General features: G+C 36.9%; 1 protein-coding gene across 1 annotated transcript in view; it reads right to left on the reverse strand.

Moving 5' to 3' along the window:
• Window positions 1–27,513, reverse strand: part of FBXL4 (F-box and leucine rich repeat protein 4) — a 75,331-nt gene that overhangs the window by 10,975 nt on the left and 36,843 nt on the right. Inside the window, exons 6-8 of the mRNA XM_081828694.1 lie at window positions 23,191–23,404; window positions 5,290–5,361; window positions 1,598–1,910 (exon numbers count right to left, since the gene is read on the reverse strand). Of these exons, the coding sequence (XP_081684820.1) occupies window positions 1,598–1,910; window positions 5,290–5,361; window positions 23,191–23,404 (599 nt within the window). The remainder of the gene's footprint in view (window positions 1–1,597; window positions 1,911–5,289; window positions 5,362–23,190; window positions 23,405–27,513) is intronic.

The following is a 27,513-nucleotide window of genomic DNA, read 5'->3' on the forward strand; positions in this document are numbered from 1 at the left end:
CTGGGAGGTTTTTGATCACTGCTTCAATCTCGTTACTGGTTATTGGCCTATTCAGGTTGTCAATTTCTTCCTGTTTCAGTCTTGGCAGCTTATAGGTTTCCAGGAAGGCCTCCATTTCATCCAGATTGAGAAGCCATTATACTTCTTACCTATTTTTCTTTTATGTCTCTGTCAAGTAATTCATGCATTTCTTGGCCAAAGTTAGGCCACCTGACCACCAACCCCATTGTTCACCACAATTGTGCTTTTGTTTTAGATCAGTGTTACCGACTATCTTTGCGGTTCTGTAGCATCTCTTTCAGATGCTGGCTACTCTTCATCTCTACTGTATGAGGTTTTGAGGGGGAGAGTTGTAATACAGGTATTAACCAACAATACCACCAATCCTCTGAAGCGAAGCCTCGTGCAATTAGTGATCCAGTTTTAAAGGCCCTGGCCACCTTTCCTCATTCTCTCTCATTTTCTTGAACTTCCCCAAATACTTCTCTTATAAGAGGTCTAGACTAGTTCAAGGTGGAAGGTGGGTAGGAAGGAAAAGAAATAAGCAAGAAAAGCAGTTGTGATGGGATGGAAAGACAGTACTCACTATGCTGGGGCCCCAAACCTGGCATTGAGCCACGTTCTACCATATGCTAATTGCTGGGCTCCAGTCCCCCTTCTATGAAAGACAATGATATCCAATTCCCTGAGCTATGAAGAATGAAGAAAAATACAACACAGAGGAAGTAGCTAGCCCAAAGTGTATATGCAACAGGCAAGAATTTCTCCCTCAATTTTTAGGTAAGAATTTCTGCTTAAAAGTAGCTTGAACAAGTAACATGCAACCATATAAGCAACAACCACAAATGTATCATAAGTCTGGACTGTGCATTTTCCAGGAAACCACAAACTCAGATGCTGAAAATATTCAGGCTTTCCTGTTGTTGAATGTTTAATTAACAGGAAAGGATATAATTAGCACTTTATGAACTAACCTACTAACACTCATAGATTACCAGAGAACACAGTCCAAGTGCTATGTGAGTTCACAAAGTACCAACCATATGGGCAGTTATAACTCTGATGTTGCCAGCAATACCTCACAGGGCTCCCAGTTGATGGACTGCAATATGGACACAAGGAATCCCAGAACTGGGAAGGATTTTCAAGAGATCTGCCTTGGGGTAGAACTATTCCTAAAATCTAGAATTATCAGGGATGAAGATTTGGCAATTCCTTAATCATGAGTTTAACATCGAGGAGCTTTGTGTGTGTGTGTGTGTGTGTGTGTGTGTGTGTAATTCATTATACAAATGGATTTCTTCTCTGTCTTTAATAAAAATGGAGAACATAGCTCATATAAATTCTCACTCTTCTTACTAGACCAAGAATTAGTGCTTATTTATGAGAGCTTTCTGATAGGTTCAACTACAAAATTCTGTTATTTTCCTTATTATTCTCTATATCAATTGGCCTATCTTGCACTTCCTCAAACCAAGCAGTCTTATCAGGACAAAATTTTATTGTATCCAAGAAGCGTTTTTTTTTTCCTTGCAACAAGTCTGAGATTTGCTTCCACGTCCAGGCTTTAAAACAAATTTATATACTGTGCCCTTACCTAGTATGTCCAGTTGCCGTAACCTGGTACAATTACATGCCAGTTCTTCAATGTCCGTGTCACACACAGACCTGTTGGCTGTGAGGAAGAGTTTTTGCAAGTTGGGGAGCTGGCGTGCCAGTCTGGCAAAACACCCGGTACCACTCTGCAGTGTAGGGCACCAGCCAAGGTCGAGTTCCTCCAGAAGCGGGCAGCCAGAAGCCAGTTCTGCAATCCCGTTCTCAGTGATATTCTTGCATCTCCACAGATCCAGAGTGCGGAGTTTTTTACACTTGGCTCCTATCATGCTGGCTATCACATCATAGTCTTCAATCTGGAAATCAAATCATTCCAGTCTCTTACGTATTACACTCAAAAATACAAACTGTGTAGAGCAAGTTAAAACATTCCTTTTATTTAAGTTAAAACATTCTTAATCATCTCCTATTGTTTGCTTCCACGTAAACAGACACACATTCTTGTGAATACAGATCTACCCACTTGTCTTACGGATCTGCCACTGTTTCATAAAACAGCAAGAATAATCGCTTACTTAAAAATCCATTTAACAGAACTCCAGAGGACTTCATGAATTAAATCCCAAAGCATATGAAATCTTCAGTCTCTCATAAAGAATGTGAGGATTCTGTGTTGTTCTCGTATGCCTTCCATTTTGACCTTGCTCTGCTACTTGTTGACGGGGCCTAGTTTCTTCTATTTTATATATAATTCATCAACTTTGGTGGGTATAGAAGATCTCCCTGACAAAGATGTGCACTTCACCAGGCTCTAAAATAGTATGTGAATATGCTGAGAGTACTAATAATGATCCTGGTTTGGAGTGAAATGAGGCACTTGGGGACTGAATATACAACACGAAAATAACTTAGATCATGGTATGTTAGTGCCGGTTACTGCGGTGTCCACAGTTTACTTCCTGATCACAGGATAATCCCCCACCAGACAAGGATTAAACATTTCAGTTCATGGGCTTTATATGCTTTCATAACGTTTCGTTGGACAGCTTTCTTTTAAGAGTTTCATTGGTTTTATAATCAGGTGCCAAAATGATCACCAGAAGTCAAAAGGAAACAAAATAGCTAATACTTCCAATCATTACTTCCTTTTGTTCATTTGTTTCTTCGTATTTTCAACTACTGTGCGCCAGCACCACTCCAGAGGCTAGGAACAACAGTGAACCAAAACACAAAGACTTTGTTCACATTTTTGGAAAAGACATACAGACAAATGAGCAAAATAAATTTAGAGAGTGATAAGTGGTGTGAAAATAATAAAACAAGGTGATCAGCCTGTCAGGCGCTCAGAGTGTCAGGTGTGGTGGAAGTGGGGGGAAGGAGGGAGGGAGGGAGGGAGTGGTGATTTCCAGGAATGTACCTGGTGCATTCAAGGAACAGAAATAGGACTGGGTATGGCCCAAGGGGAGTGAGGAGACTCACGGGGTGTAAGGAGAGAGGCGGTAAGGGCAGAGAGTTATGCAGGGGCCAGGCCATCAGGCCATGAAATCAATGGAGGGTTTGAAACAAATATGATCTACATTAAAACAAAAACCCCTCTGGTTTCTGTCTGGAGGATGGTCTATGGCGGGTAAGAATGGAGAGAAGAAGCCCAGCGAAGAGGCCTGCATGAGCTTGGTGTAGAGAGACAAAGGCTTGGATTAAGTTTGCAGCAGTGGAACTGGAGAAATGGACAGATTTGGGGCTATATTTTGAGTCAGAACTAAGGCCTCATGGCTTAGATGTAGTCATGATGATTTCTAAGGTTCTGGTCTTCAGGAACTGTGTGTGGGAGAATCATGCAGGAGACCATGAGAAACAGATTTGGGGGGAATATAACTACTTAAGTGAGTGTACCCCAACTATACAAACCTGTAGCTTTGAAAATTAGTGCAGCCAATTAACTTCTTTACAAAGAAGTAATTTAAAGAACTTTCGCAAACCCTTGATTCTGATAGTCAAAACTAAAATCAAATGAATCATCCTGCCCTCTGGTTAACTGACAGAAAAGCAACTGAAATAAACATGGTATTAAAGTGTCAACAAAGATCTGTCTGTGTTACTGTTCCGGTGAACCCTGAATCTGCTGTGAAATGTGAGCAGTATTTCTATGACAGGTGCGGAATGTTCCAGCCACAACGTTCGTAACGGGATCAGCAATATTAGTATTTTTGAACTTCAATGTCAAGTCCTTAAAACTTAACTTCCTGGCAAAGAAATATCAATAGCAACCATATTTTACTGATAACTACATACTTTAATTTAAAAATAGCCTACTGGGGTGCCTAGGTGGTGCAGTCAGTTAAGCGTCCGACTCTTGGTTTCACCTCAGGTCGTGATCTCAGGGTCGTGGGATCAAGCCCCATGTCAGGCTCCATGCTGAGCATGAAGTCTGCTAAAGTTGTTTTTCCCTCTCCCTCTGCCTTTCCCAGCATTGCTGGCTCTCTCCCTCTCTCTCGCAAACAAATGAATAAATCTCTAAAAAATAAAACAAACAAATAGATAAAAATAGCCTATTTATCTAAATGCTTAAGAAGAGCCAAGATGCCCTTCAACAGATGAATGGATAAAGAAGATGTGGTCCATATATACAATGGAATATTACTCAGCCATCAGAAAGGATGAATACCCAACTTTTACATCAACATGGATGGGACTGGAGGAGATTATGCTTAGTGAAATAAGTCAAGCAGAGAAAGTCAATTATCATATGGTTTCACTTATTTGTGGAACATAAGGAATAGCATGGAGGACATTAGGAGAAGGAAGGGAAAAATGAAGGGTGGGGAAATCGGAGGGAGAGATGAACCATGAGAGACTATGGACTCTGAGAGACAAACAGGGTTTTAGAGGGGACAGGGGATCGGTTAGCCTGGTGATGGGGATTAAGGAGGGCACGTACTGCATGGAGCACTGGGTGTTATACAAAAACAATGGATCGTGGATCACCACATCGAAAACCAATGATGTGTTGTATGGTGACTAACATAACATAATAAAATTAAAAAAAAAAAAGAAAGAAAAGTCATGCTTAAGTAGCGTTTTCTACAGAATCCTGTATTAATAGAAGTACTATGGAACCATGGGTTTGGTAGTCAGGTGAAGCTGAAAAACACTGGCTTACATAAAGGCACAGTGTCTCTGCTGCAGGACATACCACTGAAAACTCCAGGAGGAAGACAGAGTAGCATCATTTCCTAACTTTTGGCCAGGAATCCCTACGTCACTGTCCCCCAGTACACATCCTTCCTTAACTGAATGTCTTTTAGGACTAACATTCCACGGGTCAACTTGAAAATGCTGACTTAAAATACCGGAAATAATTTCACAACTTAAAAACTACAGTTAGCTTTGTGACAAACTGACAGCACTACTGGCTTGTGGGTATGACTGATCTCTTATTTTGTAAAGAAATCCAGAGAGGTAAATAGCTTGTCTGCAATAACATCTGGCTTGAGGCAGAACCAAACTCCTTTTACCACGCACACTTCTTTCCTTGCTCTCATAGATAAATAATGTCGATGTTTCAAAGACATACTCTCCAATTTGAGAAAAATGTCTGAAAGTGGGGGACACAGTAGTTCACCGTAAATCTGAAGAGCTGCGGGTGAGTGTGGAGTGGGCGGGCCAGGATAACATTCCCCCACGGGAAGAAAAAGAGAACAAGCGATGGAGCAGAAAGAATTCTCAAATACTTACCATTACACAACTGCCCAAACTCAGGTGCTGAAGCTCTGAACAGAAGTTCAAAATGCTGAGCAGCGCTGTTTGCTGCCATCGGGGACCGCATTGGTGGCAAATATGGAAAGTGAAAGAAAGAGAAGAGGTCAATTAGACATTAGAGGCTGTCAGTGCTTTTCCTGAAACAGAGCTCAAAACCCAGGTTACAGACACCACAAATGCCATTTAATGAGTCCCCAGGTGCTCCCACCATTGACTGGCTTGAAGTCAAGGTAATCATTACTAGTTTCCATGTGAGTCGCCTCTTGGTATTCGGTTTTGCATGCCCTACCGATACCTTTGTTCCCTGTGACCTCTCAGCCCATCTCCCAAAGGTATGCAATTTGAAAATCTGGTTAAGACTGGACAATAAGAAAAGCTAAACAGGCTCTCCCTAAAAAAAAAAAAAGAAAGAAAGAAAAGAAAAGAAAAGAAAAAAAAAAGCCAAAACCCAGAGAGGGCTGGTGACACTCTAAAGAACAGCGGCAGCTGTCTGACAGTCACTGATCAGCTGCCGCCTGCTGGAGCTGCCAATAGTCACCCCAAATCAGGATCGAGCTGGTGACTTTAATGTCAAAGGATTCTCTCTGCTGACAACGATACCAACAACCATTGAGCACCTGTCACTAGCAACATGCTGACTGGAACATATATAATGTGCACTTTCTAGTCATGTTCCTGCCATTTAAGCCCATCTATTCTGTACAATGAAAATGGTCTCACCACTAAAGAAACCCAAAGGATATGCTGGACTGCTACATAATCATGGGACCTAAAATCTCTCTAGTCCTAACTGCCTTTGATGAAATGCCTGCCATGAAACATCATTAAGAAACAAATAATGCAAAGCATTTAAATTTCATTAGAAATTTAATTTTTTTTAATTCCATAAATTGAGGAAAAAACCTACTCAAACTTATGTGGCAAAATTTCTTTCTAAACATTTTAACTCAATCCTATCTAATTAAATGACAATGAGACTGGACCACCTCTGTTTAATCTGTTCCAAGTGCTCAGAAACTGAAACATGTCAGTTGGGGAAAGGATAAAGAATGTGTCAATGACAATACAAAACATGAGTTCAAACCCAGATAAGATTCTCACTGAGAAAATAATGAACTATTTTGGATAAAATAAACTTAGATAAGGCAAAAATAAAATAATAGGCCCAGAACAAAACTAGACTTAAGGCTAATTGTTTCACTGTTGGGTATTTCTTTAAATTTAAGCAAAAAAATAAAAGCTTATATTGATTTTATGATTTTATGCTTAAGTTTCAACACCACTTATCACATTTATAAGACAATCCCATCTAGCTCTCAGAATGTTGGCATTAAGAAGAGACCTATGAAGATTATTTAATTTTCAGATTCTCTATAATACTCAGCTATTTTAACTTATTAATAGATGGGAAAACAACATTAGGTTTGTTTTATTAAAATACCAGATCTTTATGACAAAGTGGGTTTAATAAGATTTTCCCATGGGCAAGATCAGAACATATTAGAGAATTTTTACAGAGAAATCCACATATTTTTGTGGATTAGGAATCATAAAAAAAAAAATACACATACTTCATTGAAGGAACTTGCTGGTAATTTATTTTTAAACTATTTACAATGGTAAATATCAAATATATAGACAAGTATAGAATCCAATATAATGAATACCCATGTAGCTGCAACTCAGATTTATTATATCTTAACATTTTGCTTTCTTTGCTTACTCTTCTCTATTTGTGAATCCCTCCAACCATTCACATACTTCCTTAGAGGTAACCTTTATCATGACTTGGTGTTTAAAAACCTGCTTAAAAATTATATAATTTTAGGGGCGCCTGGGTGGCTCAGTCGGTGAAGCGGCTGCCTTCGGCTCAGGTCATGATCCCAGGGTCCTGGGATCGAGCCCCGCATCGGGCTCCCTGCTTGGCAGAGAGCCTGCTTCTCCCTCTCCCTCTGTCTGCCGCTCTGCCTACTTGTGCTCTCTCTCTGTTAAATAAATAAATAAAAATCTTTATAAAAAAAAATTATATAATTTTATTATAAATTACAGATCCATAAATAGAGTATTGTTCTACATGGTTTCTATATAAAGGATATTATATAAATATACATATATTTTTGTATCTTCCTCAAACGTGTTGGTGAGGAATTTGTTCATGTTGATACAGCTTTAGTTCACTGAGTTTTTAACTGCTGTATACTATTCCATTATGCAAATATATTACAACATATACTCTCATTTGATGAATATTTAGTTTGTTTATAAGTTTTACCATAACAAAGAATGTTAAAATAATCATTCTTATATGTGCTTCCTTGTACATCTTATAGAAGAGTATTTCTCTAGAGCACATACCAGAGGAAGAATTTCTAGATTTTTAGTATGCTTTGACTATATTAGATTTTGCAAAATAGCTTTCCCGAGTACCTGCATCAACTAATGCTCCCACCAGCAATGCAAGAGTGCTGGGTCCCCACGTCTTTGCCAACATATAGTCTTTTCATCCTTTTTAACGTCTGCTATCTGATGAGCATGGAATGGTATAATATGCATTAGTGTGATTACTAGTGAGGTTGAAGATCTTTCCATATATTTATGGGCCACTCATATTTCTTGCCCCATAAACTGCTTAATCATATCCTTTGCTGATTTTTTCCATTAGGTTATTTCTTCTTTCTTGACTTGTAGGAATTTTTTTTCTATGCTGGATACCAATCTTTGTTAGCTATAGCTATTACAAATATCTTCTCTAAATGTGAGACTTGTCTTCTGCTTTGTTTATAGAAGCTTCTGAGACAGGAAATTTAAAATCTAATATAGTCACATCAATCTTTTTCCTTTATGTTTGTATTCTGTTGTCATTTCTAAAAAGTCCCTCTTTATCCAAGGAAGAATATTCTTCTTTTTAAATGACAGCATTAAAGTTTTTCTTTACACTTAGGTTTTTAACTCAACTGTAATGGATTTTTATACATGGCAGGATATCAAATTTCATTTTTTTCCTTAAGAATAACCACTTTTCCTGGTTCAACTTATTGAAGATTCTACCATATTTACCTATTTGTGGTGTCTTCTGTTATATTTCAAGTTCCATATATGTATGAATCTATTCCTGGGTCATTTTGTTCCTCTTGTCTATTTGCCTCTCCCGGCATCAACACTTCAGTCTTAATTACTATACCCTGTAATAAGTCTATAAAGTGGTAAGGCAAACACCTTTTCCTCATTCTTCAAAATTCTTAACTGTTCCTGGTCCTTTGCTCTTTCATATGAATTTTTGAATCACCTTAAAGATTTTAGTTTACCTTTTTAAAAGTAATACAGAAAGATTAGTTTTTCTTTCTTTCTTCCCCCGTGGTCATTATAGTTGATCCTTAAAGAATATCAGAGTTAGGGGTGCTGACTTCTACACAGTAAAAAACCCATGAGTATAATTTTTGACTCCCTCAAGTCTTAACTATTACTAGCCTACAGTTACCTGGAAGCCTTACCAAAAACTTAGTCAGATAAACACACATTTTGTATGCTGCATTATATGCTGTATTTTTACAATAAAGCAAGCTAGATATAGGAAAATGTTATTAAGAAAATCACAAGGAAGAGAAAATGCATGTAGAGTACTATATTTATTGAAAAATACAGTACTATATTTATTGAAAAACACATAGAACTGTATTTATTGAAAAACATCAGCTCATAAGTCAACCCAAGTTCTTCAAGGGGTAACTGTATTTAATTTATTGGCATTTTATCAATTTCTGTGTCATAACTGCTGACTTTATCTGATACCTTCTCACTGAATTTTTCTTCTTGTTGAAGAATATTTTTAATAGTTCTTTTAGTGAGTGTGAGTGGTAAAATCTTAACAACAACACACATTTATAGAGTAGTTATTAACATGGCAGGTACTGCTATAAATTATATATTTAACCCACACGACAACTCTATTGTGTATGTTTAGTCCTCACAACAACCCTACACACTCATTTACTCATTTAATAAATATTTATTGAATGTTTACTCTGTGTTAGGCACTGTATAGACACTTGGGATATATCAGTAAACACAGCAGATAATAACATATAAGGTAGATATTATTATTTCCATTTATTTATTTATTTATAAAGATTTTATTTATTTGAGAGAAAGAGAGAGAGAGAGCAAGCACGAGCGGGGGAAGGGGCAGAGGAAGAGGGATAAGAAGATTCCCCGCTGAGCAGGGAGCCCAACTTGGGTTTTGATCCCAGGACCCTGAGATCATGACCAGAGCCAAAGTCAGATGCTTAACTGACTGAGCCACCCAGAAGCTCCTATTCCCATTTATTTATAGATAAGGAACTTATAGATAAGGAATGTGAGTCACAGAAAGTTAAATACTGTACTTAGTCTTTATATTTTCCTTCAATCTTGAATGAAAATTTAGCCAGGCTTAAAATTTTAGGATGACAGTTACTTTCTTTCATCACTTTGAAAGTGTTACTCCATTACCTATTAGCCTCTATTATTTTGATAAGAAGTCTACTGTCAGTCTAATTGTCTTCCTCTGTAGGTAATATGTCTTTTCTCTCCAGTAGCTCTTATTCCTTTATCTCATATTCTGCAATTTCATCACAATGTACCTAAAGATTTATTTTCACTTACTCTGTTTGGTTTCCTGAGTGAACATCTGATTCAAAGACTTGCATCTTTCATTATGAAAGATGAAGATTGTTAACAATTTTCTCTTCAAATATTGCTTCTCTGTCATGTTCCTTTTTTTTTTTTTCCTTCTGGAACATCTACTAATGAACACTGGAGTCTCCCAAGACCAGTGCCTACAGTAGTTTAAAAAATATGTCCACAAACTATTCTATACTTCTTCCTTCCAGAGATGGAGCTTAGTTCTTCTCCTTTAAGAGGGGGCTGGACTTAGTGACTTACTTCCAACAAAAAGAACAAAGCAGAAGTGATGATATGTTAGGTTATTGTGATGGTTAATTTACATTAATCAACTTGACTGGGCCACAAGGTATCTGGGTATTTGGTTAAACATTATTCTGGGTGTTTCTGAGAGGACGGTTTTGGATGAGATTAATATTCAAATCAGTAGACCGAAAGCAGTTAACTCTGTAATGTGGATGGGCCTATCCATCAAAGATCTAAATAGAACAAAAGGCTGACTCTCCTCCAAGTTAAGAAAATTCTTTTTTTTTTTTTTTTAAGATTTTATTTATTTATTTGACAGAGAGAGACAGCGAGAGAGGGAACACAGGCAGGGGGAATGGGAGAGGGAGAAGCAGGCTTCCCGCCGAGCAGACAGCCCGATGCAGGGGTCAATCCCAGGACCCTGGGATCATGACCTGAGCCGAAGGCAGATGCTTAATGACTGAGCCACCCAGGTGCCCCAGTTAAGAGAATTCTTCCTGCCTGATGGCCTTCAACCTGGGGCATCAGCTTATTCCTGACTTCAGACCGACACTGAAACATCAACTGTTCCTGGGTCTCAAGTTTGCCAGCCTTCAGACTGGAAACATTGGCTCTCCTGGTTTTCAGGCCATTGGACTTGGACTTAACTACACCACTGGCTCTCCTGGGTCTCCAGCTTGCTGACTGTAGGCCTTCTGACTTGCCAGCCTCCATAATTATGTGAGCCAGTTCCTTAGAATAAAGCTACACACACACACCCTCTTATTTCTGTTTCTTTAGAGAATTCTAATATAGTTATAAAAGGGCACTGGCTCCTCTTGGTTCCACCCTCTCCCCCTGCTCACTCAGGAAAAGCCAGCTGCCATGTCATAAGGACACTCAGAAAGCCTACGGAGAAGCCCATGTAGAGAGCAAGAGGACTCTGGCCAACAAATAACAAGGAAGTCTGCTGATGGCCATGTGTATAAGTTTAGAAGCTGGCCCTCCAGCTGCAGTCAAGCTCTAAGATTGACTGCAACCTTGTTAGAGACCCTGGGCCAAAACTCTCCAGCCAAACAGCTCCCAGATTCCCGATCTACAAGCTGTGCGACATCATGAATGTCAGCTCTTTTAAGTCACTCAGTTTGGGGGTAATCTATGTACAATAACAAATAAATAACATAATGACTGGCATATAGAGTAGACACAATATATATTTATTAAATCAATGAATAGGTTACTCTGAAGATTAACTGAGGTGTGTGTATGTGTGTGTGTGTGTATTTTATACATACGAACTACATGCAGTGGTGCCTGGCATTCAAACCTTTTACAAGTTTAAGTGCATTCCTCAGACCTCTTCTTCTAATTTAGTAATTCTTTGTGTCCAATATAGAATGTAATCAACTTTTATTACAATAACTACTGTTTATTTCCTAGATTTCCAACTAGTTCTTTTCCACAACTACTTGTTCTTGCTGTTTCAGTGTGTGTTCCATAATTTCTTGTTCCATTTTAAAAGGTGCTTTCATTTACTTCTTTGAACTCCCATTCCCTGACCTCACTCCTTTTATTCTTCCCTGGCTAATGGTCTTGCCGACTGCCCCCATCCAGAATCAGGGCTTCTACTGAAAGTGCAGTGGGCCTGCTCTGCAGTGGTCCTGGGGATACTGCAGAATCAGGAGAGGCTTGGCTCAGTTCTGATCACAAGGTCCAGCCGATGCCAGGTCACTAGATACTTTTTAGTATATGTTCCCAGACCCAAATCCCTCCTTTCTCTAAGATTTCCATCCAATCCCTGGGGTGGCTTGGACAGCCATCTAACATGGTCACTTAGCTCTGACTACTCCCATGTTGGGACCATAAGATTCTCTTGATAAAGTCTGAGATGAATTCCTGTTAAATCAGTTCTTCTAATTAAAATTAAGAGTAAGGCAAAAAATTTATCGCGAAGAGCACCATATTAACCTGTCTGGTCTGCTCCTCAGAGGAGCCATATCTATTGCTTACTGTCCAGCTTAAAGATTGTAACTTTGAGGCACAACATACTTTTGAATCAAAATTCTCATAATTATATATCTAGAAAACATTTTATGTAAGGGTAGATGCATTCTGGAGGAATTTCAAGCCACAGAAGAGGAATTCATGGCATACTGTACGTATTCATGGAAATATTTTACAATAACTTACATAGACTGCACATTAAACTGGGAATTAAAAATTCATTTAATAGTAGAACTATTATTTTCATTCCCGCCTTAAAGAAGGAACACAGAATAAAAGAGATTCATGTCAAATGATATCACACAACTTCGCTAAATAAGAGATGGGAGATGAAATGCTGAGACCCCACATCCCACCTCACTGCACTGACAAGTCAGGCTTCTTGGCCCTAAATGAACCCTGACCCTGAACGAACCACAGCCACATACACTCAACCCCATCGGAAGCCTCATATTCCCACTGGAACTTCTTTAAAGCCTATTAGGATAAAAAGAAGTATAGATATATCCTTGCCTGGAGACATATAGGAAAGACTTTAAAAGTTGTTAACTTTTAGTATATAATAGTAAGCTAAATATATTAAAAGTTATTAAAATTCCTAACTCTTAATTCTGTTTAAGAACAGGGGTGCCTGGGTGGCTCAGTTGGTTAAGCATCTGTCTTTGGCTTGGGTCGTGATCTCGAGGTCCTGGGATTGAGCCCTGCATCGGGCTCCCTGCTCAGCGGGGACTTTGCCTGTCCCTCTTCCTCTGCCCCTCACCCCCGCTTATGCTCTCTCTTTCTCTCAAATAAATTATTTTTTAAAATTCTGTTTAAGAACAAAGTAACTATTAATACCTTTTCGTTTTATATGTTATCTAGACAAATTAATCTGTCTGAAGTGGACTGCATTTAAATGGCAGTTAGCCAATGACCGCCTGCATTAGTCAATGTAGGTGACCAACGTAGGTTTTTCCTACATCAGTTTCTCCTCTTGTTCTCGGTTATCCACTCTGGCTCTGTTAAGTGAGTGGCCATCCCTTTCATTTGAGTCTGTTAGCTGCACTGACTCCATCAAAGGAAAGGCCATCCCTGCTTCTACTCACCAGCATAAAATAATGTGTTCTTTAACTCAAATAAGAATGCAGTGAGATCACCATTATCTCTGTTTCAGAAAGCAAATTCATGGCATTAAATCAAATCATACTGTTTTCAAAAGACAGTTTATGTATCCTTTGTGGGACAGCTGAGGCACAGGGTGGTATGCATTTTTACTTATATATCTCCTCTCTGCCAAATAACCTGGCACAGAAAAAAGAAAATATGAGGAGAGTGCTGATATCCAACAGAAGTAAAGATCGACTACTTTTGTTGTCTTCTAGTTGATGAAGATGAAGGCAGCGGGGTCCTTGAAACTGTTGTCTCTGCCCTGGTAGGCCAAGTAAACAGCTGCTGAACCATACTTGCGGATTACTGTCATATACTAGTCCCCCACAATACCTATAATCAGTTTTTTCACTTCTTCAGATTCTTTCAATTTATGCTCTATCATTCTTGAAGTGAGGCAATCAAAACTGGATGCAGGTGTTCCATTTATAACTCCAACTTTTAAAAAACACACTTGGTTTTCTTGTCTGCTGCTAAGCAACAGAATGACATTCTTACTGAGCTACTATCATGCCCCATCTCACACCCATTCCAGATTTATATATATATATTTTTTACAAACAAAGAAAAAGTAAACAGGCTCAAACTTCTAACACTAATGCGGACTGTTTTAGTAAATGCCCAGGACTGCTCTTAAAGACACTTTTTATGCCATGTGTTAAAAAGTTATTGTTATGCCATCCTCTACAAGTTGTATTAGTTGATTATGTCTGCCATAACAACATCCCATAGACTAGGTGGTTTAAACAACAGAAATTTATTTTTGTACATAATTCTGGAGGCTAGAAGTCTGAAATCAAGGTGGCAGCAGAGTTAGTTTCTTCTAAAGCCTCTCTTCTTGGCTTGAAACTGGCCGTATTCTTCCCGTCTTCACGTGCCCTTCCCTCTGTGTATCTGTGTCCTAATCTCTTCTTTTTTTTTTAAGATTTTTATTTATTTTTGACACAGAGAGAGTGTACAAGCAGGGGAAGTAGCAGGCAGAGGGAGAGGGAGAGGGAGAAGCAGGCTCCCCGCTCAGCAGGGAGCCCAACATGGGGCTCAATCCCAGGATCCTGGGATCACGACCTGAGCCAAAGGCAGATGCTTAACCAACTGAACCAGCCAGGCACCCCTAATCTCCTCTTCTTATAGGGATACAAGACATACTGGATTAGGGCCCACCCTGATGACCTCATTTAACCTTAATTACCTATTGAAAGACCCTTTCTCCAGTCACATTATGAGCTACTAGGGATAGGACTTCAACACATGAATTTGGGGGAGACACAATTCAGCTCATAACACAAGTATTTAAGAGTAGGCTGCAGATATATGCCCCTTCAGAAGCAAAGAACTGTATCTTCCACTTATTTCCAAATGGTTCAGGAAAAAAAAAAATTATGCATATGGTAGGGGAATGTATTTTTTATTCCACTTTTCTTTAAGTCTAAAATCATTTCGAAATAAAAGGTTTCTTTTTAAGTATTTAAAAGTCTATTTAATGAGTTAAATTTTTACAGCCCTCCTCTCATGAAAATACATCATCATGTATGATGGAAGAAATGCTTGTAATCAGTGCTTATCATACATAATAAGAATCTTGTGAACAGAGAAGAAAAGGACCAATCAGACTGAAACAAAGTCCTTCCTATCATTATATATCTAACTCTATTATAATTACCTCTTCGTCATGAATGGCAGAAGATCCTAGTTCAACAAATTTCTTTCCTGTCTGCTCTAAGTTCCCATCTTTTGCCTAAAATGTTATCTATACAACCTAAAAGATCCACCAAATTCATTAAAAAGAAAGTTACCCTATTTACCAACCCATTTCACTAGTTACTCTGGGATCATGTAGTAAACAAGGCCCAAGTCTTGGCTCAAGGGTCATTTCTTCTCAAAAAGTTTGCCCAACATGGACCCCTCTCCAACTAAGCACAAGCTGACATTCTTAGTATGCATCTGGGCTTACTGCACACCAGTCCACTTTGTCTCTCTTTATCGCAATACTATCTTGTTCTTTACAGGCATATGTTTACTGCTTTGTGTCCACTGAAATTCAACAAATGTATACTACTAACTCTGCAAATAGCTTATTTAGTGATTTTTTTTTTGGTTGAGTTATAAGAAGACATTTGTTATTTCTCTGATGGAATAATTTTTCATCTCAAGCCTAAACATCTAAAAAATGAAAGGGATCTCATGAAATAAATGAACAAAACAAGTTGAACTATATTTCACTATTTTTCAGGGCTAAGAATTCTGAATAGATACAGTTCAAATATTTTCTTACAAGTTTTTCAAGTTCAGATCTAACCATCCATCTGCTTAATACATGTTTAATAATGAAAAAAATGAACTGATAAGAGCTAGCTATTACTCATTCATTCAACACAAGTTTACTGAATACCTACTACATATATTCATTATAGTGAACACCAGACACTGTTCTATGTACTAGCCCTGAAGAAGTATACAGTCAAACATGGTCCTTCCAATTATGGAGTTCGCAAGTTAGGAATGAACATTCCTTTCACCAGAAATAAATCAAAAGGGTGAAAGAGATAATTCAGCCTAAATCTCCCTTAGCACACAATGGGAAAGATACTCCTATTTAGGAAGATCTATAAGAATACTTCCCAGAGGTGGAAATATTTGTGTAGGATCATGCTGAGTAAATCTGTACCACCATTTTCACATTTACACAAGTTCATCTGATTTATAAAGTGTGTGGTTCTTTTAAACATATAACCTAATTTGGTCTTCTCAATAGCCTATGTGATAGGGTAAGCTTGTTTTTTTTTTTTTTTAATAGACAAACGTTTAGCTTAGTACAAGTGACTTACCCAAGCACATACATCTTTTAAGTGGAAAAACCAAGATAAGGACTAAGTTATATGACTTAGGTCCATGATACAGAGTAAATAACAAATACCTTCCCAGTTTTTAAATTATCAAATAGTGTGTGAATCAGATACTTGAACCCTACTGCTAAGCAAAAGTTTTAATCACAGCTGAAGTCTCAACAAGATCCTACTGCTGCTTTCTCTCACTGTAGGTACCAGCTACAGTATTAGCTAAAGCAGTGGAGCTGGGCAGAAAAATCTTTTTTTTTTAAATATGATAAATTTGATGTGTGGCACTCTGTAAATTTAAGGTGTATACCTTGATACTTTAATACCTTTATATATTGTAATATGATTATGATTGAAGCAATCAATAAATTATATCATTACAGTATAATATTATTGTCTATATTCCTTACACTGTGCATTAGATCTCTTTGGCTTATTTATTACACGTTACACGTTTGTACCCTTAAATACTATTCATCTTATCCTCCCCCTACCCCTTATCCCCTGGAAGGCACCATTTTACTTTGTTTTTTTCTTTTTATAGGTCTGGCTTTTTAAATGAACTAGGCCAGATAAAAAGCTGGGTTCAAAAACTGGTGAAAATGACAGCTAGGACTTATTTTAAGGTTGCTCTCATTTTAGTTTACTACCAAAGCAGCAATCAAGCAGTACAAAGGATATGCACCAGGATACAACCCCAGCTCCCGACAAGGTTACGCATGAGGCTCGGTGGTCAATGCAGCAGCCCTGATGGTAAAATCTGTCAGGGAGAGAGAAGCCCACTGCCCTGTGCTCACTGCCTGTTTCACCACTGGCTCAGGAAGGGGCCCCACCAGCATGCCAGGATCTACCTACCAGCATAAAAGGCAATTCTCACCATATTATGCTTTCATTCTCCCAGGTTCTCAGTCTTACTGAGTAATCAGACCTGCAACACGCCTGGCTATGCCTAACCACTTAAGAACATACCACTAGACATCAACAACGTATCATTTTACATGCCAATATTATTTGTGGGATTATCTATCCCCATGCTACTCTCCATTATGGTATAATATTGAGAACTGGCCTATATAAACTATTTGCTTAAAGCAGTTTATTACATATTGATTTCACAAACTATTACTTAAATGTAATTTGAATATATATAAGTTGAATAACTTATTTATAAATGCAGAACTAAGACTTCAAAGTAAGTTTGTTCATAATAAAAATAAAAGACAAAACTTCCACTTCCTGTAGTAGTTTCAACTAGAAAATATTTATATAATATAACTTAGTAGTTTGTATATTACACTGGATCCTGATGTTGTGTGTGCTAGTTACAGTGTTATACTTCTTCACCAGTTGCAAACTAGAAAAGGAACAGGTAGTAAGGAAAAATCTCTGGTTTAAATAGGGACAGCCAAGTTATTAGAATAACCACCATTCTATGCTTTTATATATCTTATAATTTTAATTATAACACTAAGACCACCAAAGCCGGGTTCAAAGCCTGACTCTAACTTATTGCTCTGTGCCACTAGGAAAGTTACTAATCTTTTGGGACCTCCATTTGATCATCTGTAAGATGAGAGTGATACCACTTTCACTGGACTAGTGTAAAAAATTAAATTATATGCAAAATGTCTAGGACAGCACACACAATATATTCAGGAAGCTTTCCCAAATTTTGGGACTAAAACCCAGGTCTCCAATATCGCCTAAAGCTTTGTTCACTATGCACACAGACTTACTTAAGTCTTATAAAATGGTACAGATGTATTATGTTTATTAGTGTAAATTATATATAGGCACATAAAGTGTAACTACTAAATCATCAATCTAACCTCTCTGAAGTTAAATGCTATAACAAACTCAACATTTTATAATATTCATTTTTGCTTATTTTAGAACTTTGTAGAATTTAGAAAAATGGGTAAAAGTGACACTGGATAATTTGTATTCCTTGTTTAAAAAAAAAAAAAAAACTCTCCCAAGAAGTTCAAATTTGTATCTTCTTTTTCTTCTACATATTTCCTTAGAGCAAACAGAGGCATTTAAGATTAATTGCTGTTCCTTTTTTCAAAACAGTTTATAAGATTTGAATGTACTGCCAATGATTACATGGAAGGCTTAGAGAGAAGCCAGGCCCCTAGATCGTGTCTTCTTATTCTGTTTGCTCTTCATCCACCGACACCACTGAGTGCAGGATAGGAAATGTACATGCATGGAAGAAAGAAGGGGTGACGTAATGCTTTGCTTAAGCGAAGAGGGAAGTGTTTGCAGATTGATATGAATACCGGTGTTATAGCTTGTGCTTGTTAAAAGAGACCAGCTGATCATGCTGCCTTCTCCCTTTATTCCTGTGAGCTGCTTAGTACCCACGTCAGTGTCTGATATAGAGCCCAAGGAGGAGAGGACAATAGAAGTGAGTAGAGTATACGTAAAGAGCATTGAATACAGACTTGAGAAGCAGTGAAAGTAAACACTGCCTGTGTTTTTCCCAATTTTGGATTTTCCCTTGTATATCACTGAAATGGCATTATTTTTTTATTTTATTGTATGTCAACTGTAAATCATTAAAATTTAATTTTATGATTTTTTTACATATTCAATGTCAGAAGAACTGTATAAAACAAAGTTATAGATTATTTTTATAATATTTTAGCAGATGTACTAATAAAAATAAACTTTAAGAGGTAGTAACATAGTGTACAATACAAATTTTACTTAATGGATTCATACAATAATTTTACATCTATATTGAAGTAACTGAAAGAAGCTGGAGCTGATGCTATCTAGATTTAGATACATATGTATAGATCTCCACTCTTGAAATAGGAAATCTTCTCAGTCTTTCATAAATCAAACTTTAAAAAATATACTCTTATGTGGAATTTAAGAAACAAAACAAATGAACAAAGGAAAAAAGTGACAAAGAAAAAAACACTCTTAAATACAAAGAACAACTGGGTGGTTGCCAGAGGGATGGTGAATGGGAGGGTGGGTAAAACAGAAAAAGGGGATCAACAGTACACTTAACACAATGAGTACTAACATACAGAATTGTTGAATCATTATATTGTATACCTGAAATTAATAAAAAAGAAAAAGAAAATGATTTCAGAAATATATAGTCATATTCTATCAGTTTCTTAAGGTAAATTAAAGAAAACTGGATCACTTAATGATTTCCTAACACCTAGACCATGTTAATACAGATCACTTCAAAAGCATCCCATGGGATATTTTTTTTTTAAGAATTTATTTATTTATTTATTTGAGAGAGAGAGAGAGAGCACAAGCAGGGGGAGGGGCAGAGAGAGAGGGAGAAGCAGCCTCCCCATTGAGCAGGGAGCCTGATGCGGGACTCGATCCCAGGACCCTGGGATCATGACCTGAGCGGAAGGCAGAGGCTCAACCGACTTAGCTACCCAGGCACCAACCATGGGATATTTTTTTTAAAAATCATCACAGATGTAAGGTACCTAGCAGGTTAATATAATTTCTTGGTTCTTACCCTATTTTTCTTCCTGATGATTTATTTAATAATTAACTTTGCTATATTTCTCCTTAAAGTTAAATTTAACCAGAAAATTTTTAAAGGAGGCATTATCTTGCTCAAAGGATCTCAGAGTTTATAGTACATAGACCAATAAAACAGTAAAAATACCAATAAAAATAAGATATGGTATAATTTAAGAATGGACAGACCTACCCAAGAAAAGATAGCTGACGATTTTATACTCACAAATGGTAAGTCATTTCACGAGAGATGAATGAAAACATGGGCTAATATTATCTTTAAGCTGGCATTCAGGGACAATAGCCCTTTCATTTTACAAAGAAATCTGGGAATTTGAGAGACTATGTGACTCACCCTAGATCATTAAGCTTCTCACTGGGCCAGAACTAGAATCAGTCTCCTTTCTACCATACTAGGTCACCAGTTAAACTCTAGCTAAACATTTTGCCCCAAATTGAAAATAACTGTATTAAACAGAAGCTCTTATACTCACATACTCAGGCTTCCAAAGATTAGAAAAAACACCATGTCTGTAAAAAGGTATATACTCTGATCTACCAATAAAAAAGGCTATATATCCAGATGGTTTTATAGGTAAATTCTATAACAGGTAATTTCCATCTATTCAAGTTATGCCAGATCAAAGAGAAAAACAGGAGCTTCCCAAATCATTTTGCTATGCTGTCACAATCCTAGCCCCAAACCTGATAAAATAGCATGATAAGGAAAACCACAGCTCAATCTCACTTATTATAGACACTGTTATGGACACGGCATGTATATTAAATCATTTAAGCCTCACAACAACTCTTTGTGATGCATACTGTTATTATCTCCATTTTATAGAAGGGAAAGCTGAAGCACAGGGGGTCAAGAAACTTCCTCAAGGTAACAATTTGTAAGTGATAAAGCTAGAATTCAAATTCAGGCAATTCGGCTCCAAAATATTAGGAAACTAACCTAGTTCTTATTAAATTAAAAACATGTAGGGATGCAAGGACTATTCAACATAAGTCATTATATTGTTAAGTAAAAGAAGAAAAAAGATGAATGTTAATGGAGGCTTAAAAATAATATACATTTTTGATAAAATATTTTTAATCAAACAAGAATGATAAAAACTACTTAGCAGAAAGCAACATCAAACAACATATAAAATTAGTAAGCTGCATTAGAAGCTGTCTGTTTAATTCGACACTAAAGTTCCAGTGCCTAAAACAGTGCCTGGCACATAATAGGTAGTCAAATATTTGTTGTATAGATATTTTTGAAATGAAACAGTAAGACATCCCCACTATATTAAAAATAAGACTGGTGTATCTGTTATGATTCTATTATTCCACATTACTTATTAAGTTCTATCTAATGAAGCAACACTTTAAATATTGAAAAAGAAAGAAAAAGCGTATTAATTTTGAGGTTATATAATTGTATCATGAGAAAATCCAAAAGACATAAGTAAAAAGTTATTAGAACAATTATGAGCATTCAGCAAGGTGAGCAGATATAAAATATATATACAAAAAACAATAAACTCTAAACTAACAATAATCAATCAAAATTAAAGAGAAGAAACAGTATCTGAGACTATAAAATGCAAAAGATAAATCTTTTAACCAGGATATAAGACCTAAGTGAAGAAAACTATAACATGCTCTTGGATGTAAAACAAGGCCTACATGAACGATAGGAAGCCTTATTAAAGAGCAAAATGAAATATAATGTACTTTTAATAAAATCCTTGCCGAAAGATACAACTAGAAGAAGAATATACAAGGATTAACAAAAACGTTTAAAGAGAATGGAGATGAGAGTTTCCCTACCATAGAGTAAAACATACTACAAAACGGCCACAATGATACTATTAGCACTAACATTTATTTATTGAGAGTTCACTATGTTCTAGTCACCCTCTAGACACTTTACATGTAATTTAATTCTCACAATGACCCTGAGATATGTATTTTTATTCTATCCATTTTAGAGAAAAGAAAACTGAAATACCAGAGGTTAAAATACCTTGGTATTTAAGGTAAAATTCAAGATAGTCAAGGGTTCACCATAGCAGGAAAGCATCTGGCATACCATTCTGGAAAAGTAATTTGGTTATCTTATTCATTCACTTAATAAATATTTATCAAATGACCAATCTTACCAAGGACCATTCTAGATGTTGGCAATACGGCAATGAAAAAGATATACAAGGCTCCTACCTTCATGACAGTTATATCCCAGTATAAGGAGACAGATACTAGGAAGAAAACAAAATCACTTCAGAGTGATACAGATGCTAAGAAGGAAATAAAACTGGATGATATGAAAGAAACAAACCAGAAGGGGGGGGGCTACCTTTTTATCAATACCCAAAAAGTGATCTCTGAAGAAAAAAAATACTTGAACACTGAGCTAAGAAAAGGGCAGCCACGTAATAAGCTGGAAGAATATTCTAGACAGGCAGAAAAGCAAGAGCCGTGAGCTGGGACCAGGTCAGAATGTTCAAGTAATAGAAAGAAGGTCAACATGACTGGAGTAGAGGAAAGGAGTATATGACAATAAGTGGGTGTTTACTACAGGGGCCCAGGCACATCCTCTTTGATCCAGCAATACCACCTACAGGACTCTATCCTACAGCAATAACAGCATGTATATGCAAAACTCTGCACAAAAGAATGTTATTGCTAGATAATTTGTGAAAGGAAAACAACTGGAAAAACCTGAAGGTTGATCACTTGGGGAATGGTTGAATAGATTATGGTATAACCTATACTACACAGTTAATGAAAAGAGTCAAATGCTATATGTAGTGATCTCGAAAGAAGTCCTAGAGATACTATGCAAAAACAAGCAAGTAGATCAATATAAATGACAAGATCCCATTTTTCATTAATGAGACTCCTAAACTATGGTATGGAAAAAAATTTTTTTAAGATTTTATTTATTTATTTGAGAGGGGGAGAGAGAGAGAGCGCAACAGCAGGGAGAGGAAGAAGCAGATTCCCCGATGAGCAGGGAGCCTGGCTCAGGGTTCGATTTCAGGACACTGGGATCAGACCTGAGCCTAAGGCAGATGCTTAACCAACTGAGCCACCCAGGCGCCCCATGGTATTGAGAATTTTAACTCCTAAGTCTAGCCCTGGATAAATTCCACTTTTGCTTCCTCCCCATCCTGCACACTATCACTCTACCTCCTTCTCTAATTCATTCCCTGCCAGCATTTCAGCTCACCTCAACCCATTGCTTATTTTTTTACCTGGAAACATGAACAACCTTACAAAAATTTTAAGAATACAGAGAAGAAGAACATTTTCCTATAATTATACAAACAATACAATAGACTAAATAATTTTGAAATGACTGAATCAGCTCTATTAATTTTAGAATAGTCAAGGGGCATCAAATCTATTTAAAAATCAGAAAGCATATTATCATGAGCAATTATAGGCAACTAAATATTCAGCTAGCTATCACACTAGCAAAGATGTAAATGATGATTATTCTTACCTCTACTTTTGTTCTATAGAGAACAAGTCGTCTAAGACCGCATAACTTGGCAATGTGGTTGAAAGCTTGAGGTGGTAGTTTATCACAGGATGAGAGATTTAAGTCCTGTAAATTTGGACACATCTCAGAAATAATCTCCAAGCAAGTTTCATTAAGAAAGTGGCTGCAAGATAATTCAAGGCGCACTAATTCAGATCCACAAACCTTCAGAAACCTGTAAAAACAATGTTCTGTGTGAATTTTGTAAAACTAAAAGATACTTTTGCAAGTACATTGGAGTTACCTCAACTCTCAGTAGATACCTTCAGAAGAATGGATTTCTATTACAGAAAATGTAAAACTTGTTTCCCTTAAATTACCAAAATAGGCATGATTAGGCTAAAATAATTCAACCTGATATGATAAGATGTATTCATATCATATAAAAAGTCAGCTAACGTGAAGTGAAAAATTAAGAAAGTAGAGAATGTATTTCTCCTATCTATCTAAAATTCACATCTGAATTGGTACAGCCAAAAAACCAAAAACATAACTCTTAGAAGTAGAAGTATTTCCCCCTAAACAATACGCATACAGTACTGGATAATTTATTTTGAATATGGCACACAAGATGAAAGCTTTAATTAAATGACCTCAAAATAAATCAGACTAGCCTCCTCTCAACTAAGGAAATGTCTGAACTGGTTTAACTGTCCTATTGTAATGTTCCTTAAAACTGTTACTATTTACTAGACTGATGTTGAAATTATTACAAGATATTCAATTGCAGCTTCACATAAATACACAGAAGTAATTCAACATGGCGGACATAAAACTCTATATCAGAGTGGTAATAACAATATTTATTGTAGTTGCATTACAGATGGGGGAGGACAGTCCTGTCTATAATCATCATCTGAAAATAATATAAAAGTAAGTGTGAGTCTAGGAATATTTGAATCTATGAAACTTCATCAACTAAGCAAACTGAACCCTTAACTGTAACAATTATCCCTGTCCAGGTCTCTTGACATTTTCTTGCCTATCACAGTGCCACATCAGTAACATACTGTTAGTTTATTCACTCCACATCTTTTTTCCTGAATGGATTAATTAGCTTCCAAATACACATATAAAGGAAAATTAACTAAGTCAATCCCTTATGAAAATAAAAGAAGTAACACTGGACTTCTAAGTCAAAAGGTTAATTTTTTGCCCTGTTCCATTTCCTGGCATGTGACCTTGGAAAAGGCATTTACCCAAGTCTCAGCACTTTCTCAGCTGTAAAAGGCAGACGAGAATTACATAACAACACTCACCACACTGCCTCATGGTTTTGAACATCAAACATTATGTGAAAGCAGTTGGTAAAGGTCAAAGCACCCCACAAACATAAAAATACAAGTTGAACCTTGGCCAACTCACATTCAAACAACAATAAAAAATTCAATTGCTACAAATTTATTTTAAATGTTGAAAATAACTATTGCCCACATATCTTATTTATACCTGAACACCCATTTATTCTTAATCCACTGCAATATGTGTTTTGCTCTCCCTAAATTTGCCCTTTCCTTTTAAATGCCAAACTCAATGCCCTTTCTTTTCAGTGCTTGAATTACTTGACTTATTGTGGCATTTCACACAACTGCCCACCCCTTCCTTAAAATTCCCTGACGCTCCTCAAGCTACTCCCTCTCCCAGATTTCTTCCAACCTGTCTCGCTACTGTTACCTTTGCTAAATTGAATTAGCTAAACTGCGGTTTGCATCAAGCATGTTCACTTATTCATTCAACGAATATTTATTGAGCTCCTATTATGATCCAGGCATTACTCTAGGCCCTGGGGAGTTAGCAGTGGACAAAACAAAGTCCTGGCTCTCATGGAGCTTACTGATATTTTGGTAGGAGAGGTAGGCTATAAATAAGTAGCTGAGTAAAACAAATAGTGTATTAGAAAGTGAAAAGTGTCGAGGAGGAAATAAAAGCAGGGAAGGGCAATAGGAAGTATCAAGGGTAGGTAGGGTGGTCAGAGACGCCTCACTGAGAAGATGAGTCAAGACCCAAAGGAAGTACGGCAGTAAGCAAAGCAGGTATCTGGGAAAGAACATTCCAGGCTGAGGGAAGGGCAAGCACAACGGCTCTGGGGCAGGATACCACGTAGAGTGAGGAAATGTAAAGAGACTAATCCAGGAGGTACGAAGTGAGGGACAGATGAGGAGCAGGTCAGAGAGGTTAAGAGGCAGTTCATATAGTGTGTGTCCCATAAACACTTCGGCTTTGAGGGAGATGGCATTCTCAATCATCAGAGGGTTTTGAGCATAAGAGTGACACAACCTCCTCGTGTCTTAGCAGGATCACTCTGGTTTCTGTGTAGAGAATAGACTGAAGGGGAAGAGAAGTAAAAATAGGGGGACAGTCAAGACACCACTAAAATATTCAGGAAAGAGAAGATGGTGCACTGGATCCAGATGGTAGCACTGAATGTGGTGCTCAATATTCAGATTCTGGATCTATCTCAAAGGTGGGCAATGTATACTAAATTATGCCATACCTTCTCTATACTGAACTGAACTCAGGCTCATCTACATTTTTTTCCCTCCTAACTACAATGTCCTTCCCTACTAATTTGTTTTTATTGAGATTTATAAGCTGCCTCAAATCCTTTGGCAACTGAAACAGATTTTTGGCATACACAATCCTTAGCACAATGCCAGGCATGGAAAAAACATTTGATGAGAGTTTACTGAATGTATCTTCCAATTAAGAAAATTCACTTGAAGAATTTAAGTTTCCTCTACTCCAGAACAGACTAAGTTCTATGGGCTCAGGGTATTTTCCCCTTACTAGGGTTAAACTATTCCCAAGAAATATGATGAAATTAACAATTTTACCTAACTTTGAGTATAAATAGTAGTTATAGGTAGTTCTTCATATTTTTGTAAGCTAGCAACCTAGAATGGATGTAGGGTTTCAAAGAACTAAAGACTATTCTATTTTGATTTGATACTTGCAACACTTTGACATCTCTTTTCTCCTTACCTCATTATTGAACTTTTCTCCTCTAAAGAATTTAGAGAAGAAAAGTTCCCAAATTGATTTAATGAATGACAGAATTTGAAAGCACAATAAAGATAATGATCATGCCTACAGTACCTTTTGGACTTTCCCTCTCTTTTTCTATATTGCATATTTTTACTCTGAGCAGATTATTTAGTTAATATCCCCATACTGTGTCTTCCTAAACTTATAGGATCTGTACTACCTACTTCTTCATGATCTCTGCAGTTCAAGAAGGCAGACGTAGTAGCAGACTCAATTAATTAGCCGAACACAACTCTTGTTTCTTTCCTTAATGCTCCTCATGTAAGTTTTATGTTACTGTGTAATTACATACATGTTTTTGTCTTGGTCATCTATTTATTTGTCTCAATTGTGATACTGGTCACCTAAAAGGAGAACTACAGCTTCTTTATTTTCTACAGCTTCTTCATTCCATGATATGAATTCTCATAAAGTATTTCTTGATATTGAGGGTATTATGAGAAGACCTAAACTAGGTCTCTTGCTATGGGAAAAGAAAGAAATGGCTTATCCTTATGTGGTGAAGTAATTTGTCCAGAGTAATATAGGCACATAAGAAGTAATTTACTACATGGTAACTTGCACCCTAAAATAATAAAATCATATGAATAAATTATTTAATCTGAGTTTACTCATCAAAATAAAAGGCACCAATCCTCAGAACTTGCCTGATGTATAAAGGTAAGGAAGAAAAAGGGAAGGGGAGAATGAGACATAAATGTCTATGGCTTCTGATTCCTACCAGTACATTTTATTAGCTGACTCTGAGTTTTATGAAACAGCATATTTAAGATAAATCTTTAATCCCTTATAATTTGGAACATTATTTAATACATCTGATCCAAAATAAAGCCATTAAAAACAAAACTCCTTATTGGCAGGAGAAAGAAAGTCTTAAAATTGCCTCAAATCTCTGGGAATTGACATTCTAAAAGAGGTAACTGTATAAAGCATAGGTAGGCAATTGAATAAACAAACAAATAAGCAATAAGCTCTTTATCCCATAAAATTGTAGCTCTGTGTCAAAACACCTAATAAAATTCTTGTATCTAAAAAGCATCCAAGAATGTTTCCTGAATGAAACAATTAGAGGAGTCAGGGGTAAAAATCTCTACATAACTGAGGTGGAGATCAAGGTGATTAATTTGGGCAACTATCCGAAGAAAAATAGTAGTGGAAAAATAAACCTAAGGCTTTTTGAGCATCAGAGTGATACGATTAAGCCTCAAAGCACAAACAGGTGGGGTGGGGGGCAAAGAA

This window comes from Leptonychotes weddellii, chromosome 8, assembly GCF_054177405.1.
Source record: "Leptonychotes weddellii isolate Sample4059 chromosome 8, ASM5417740v2, whole genome shotgun sequence".
Lineage (NCBI taxonomy): Eukaryota > Metazoa > Chordata > Mammalia > Carnivora > Phocidae > Leptonychotes > Leptonychotes weddellii.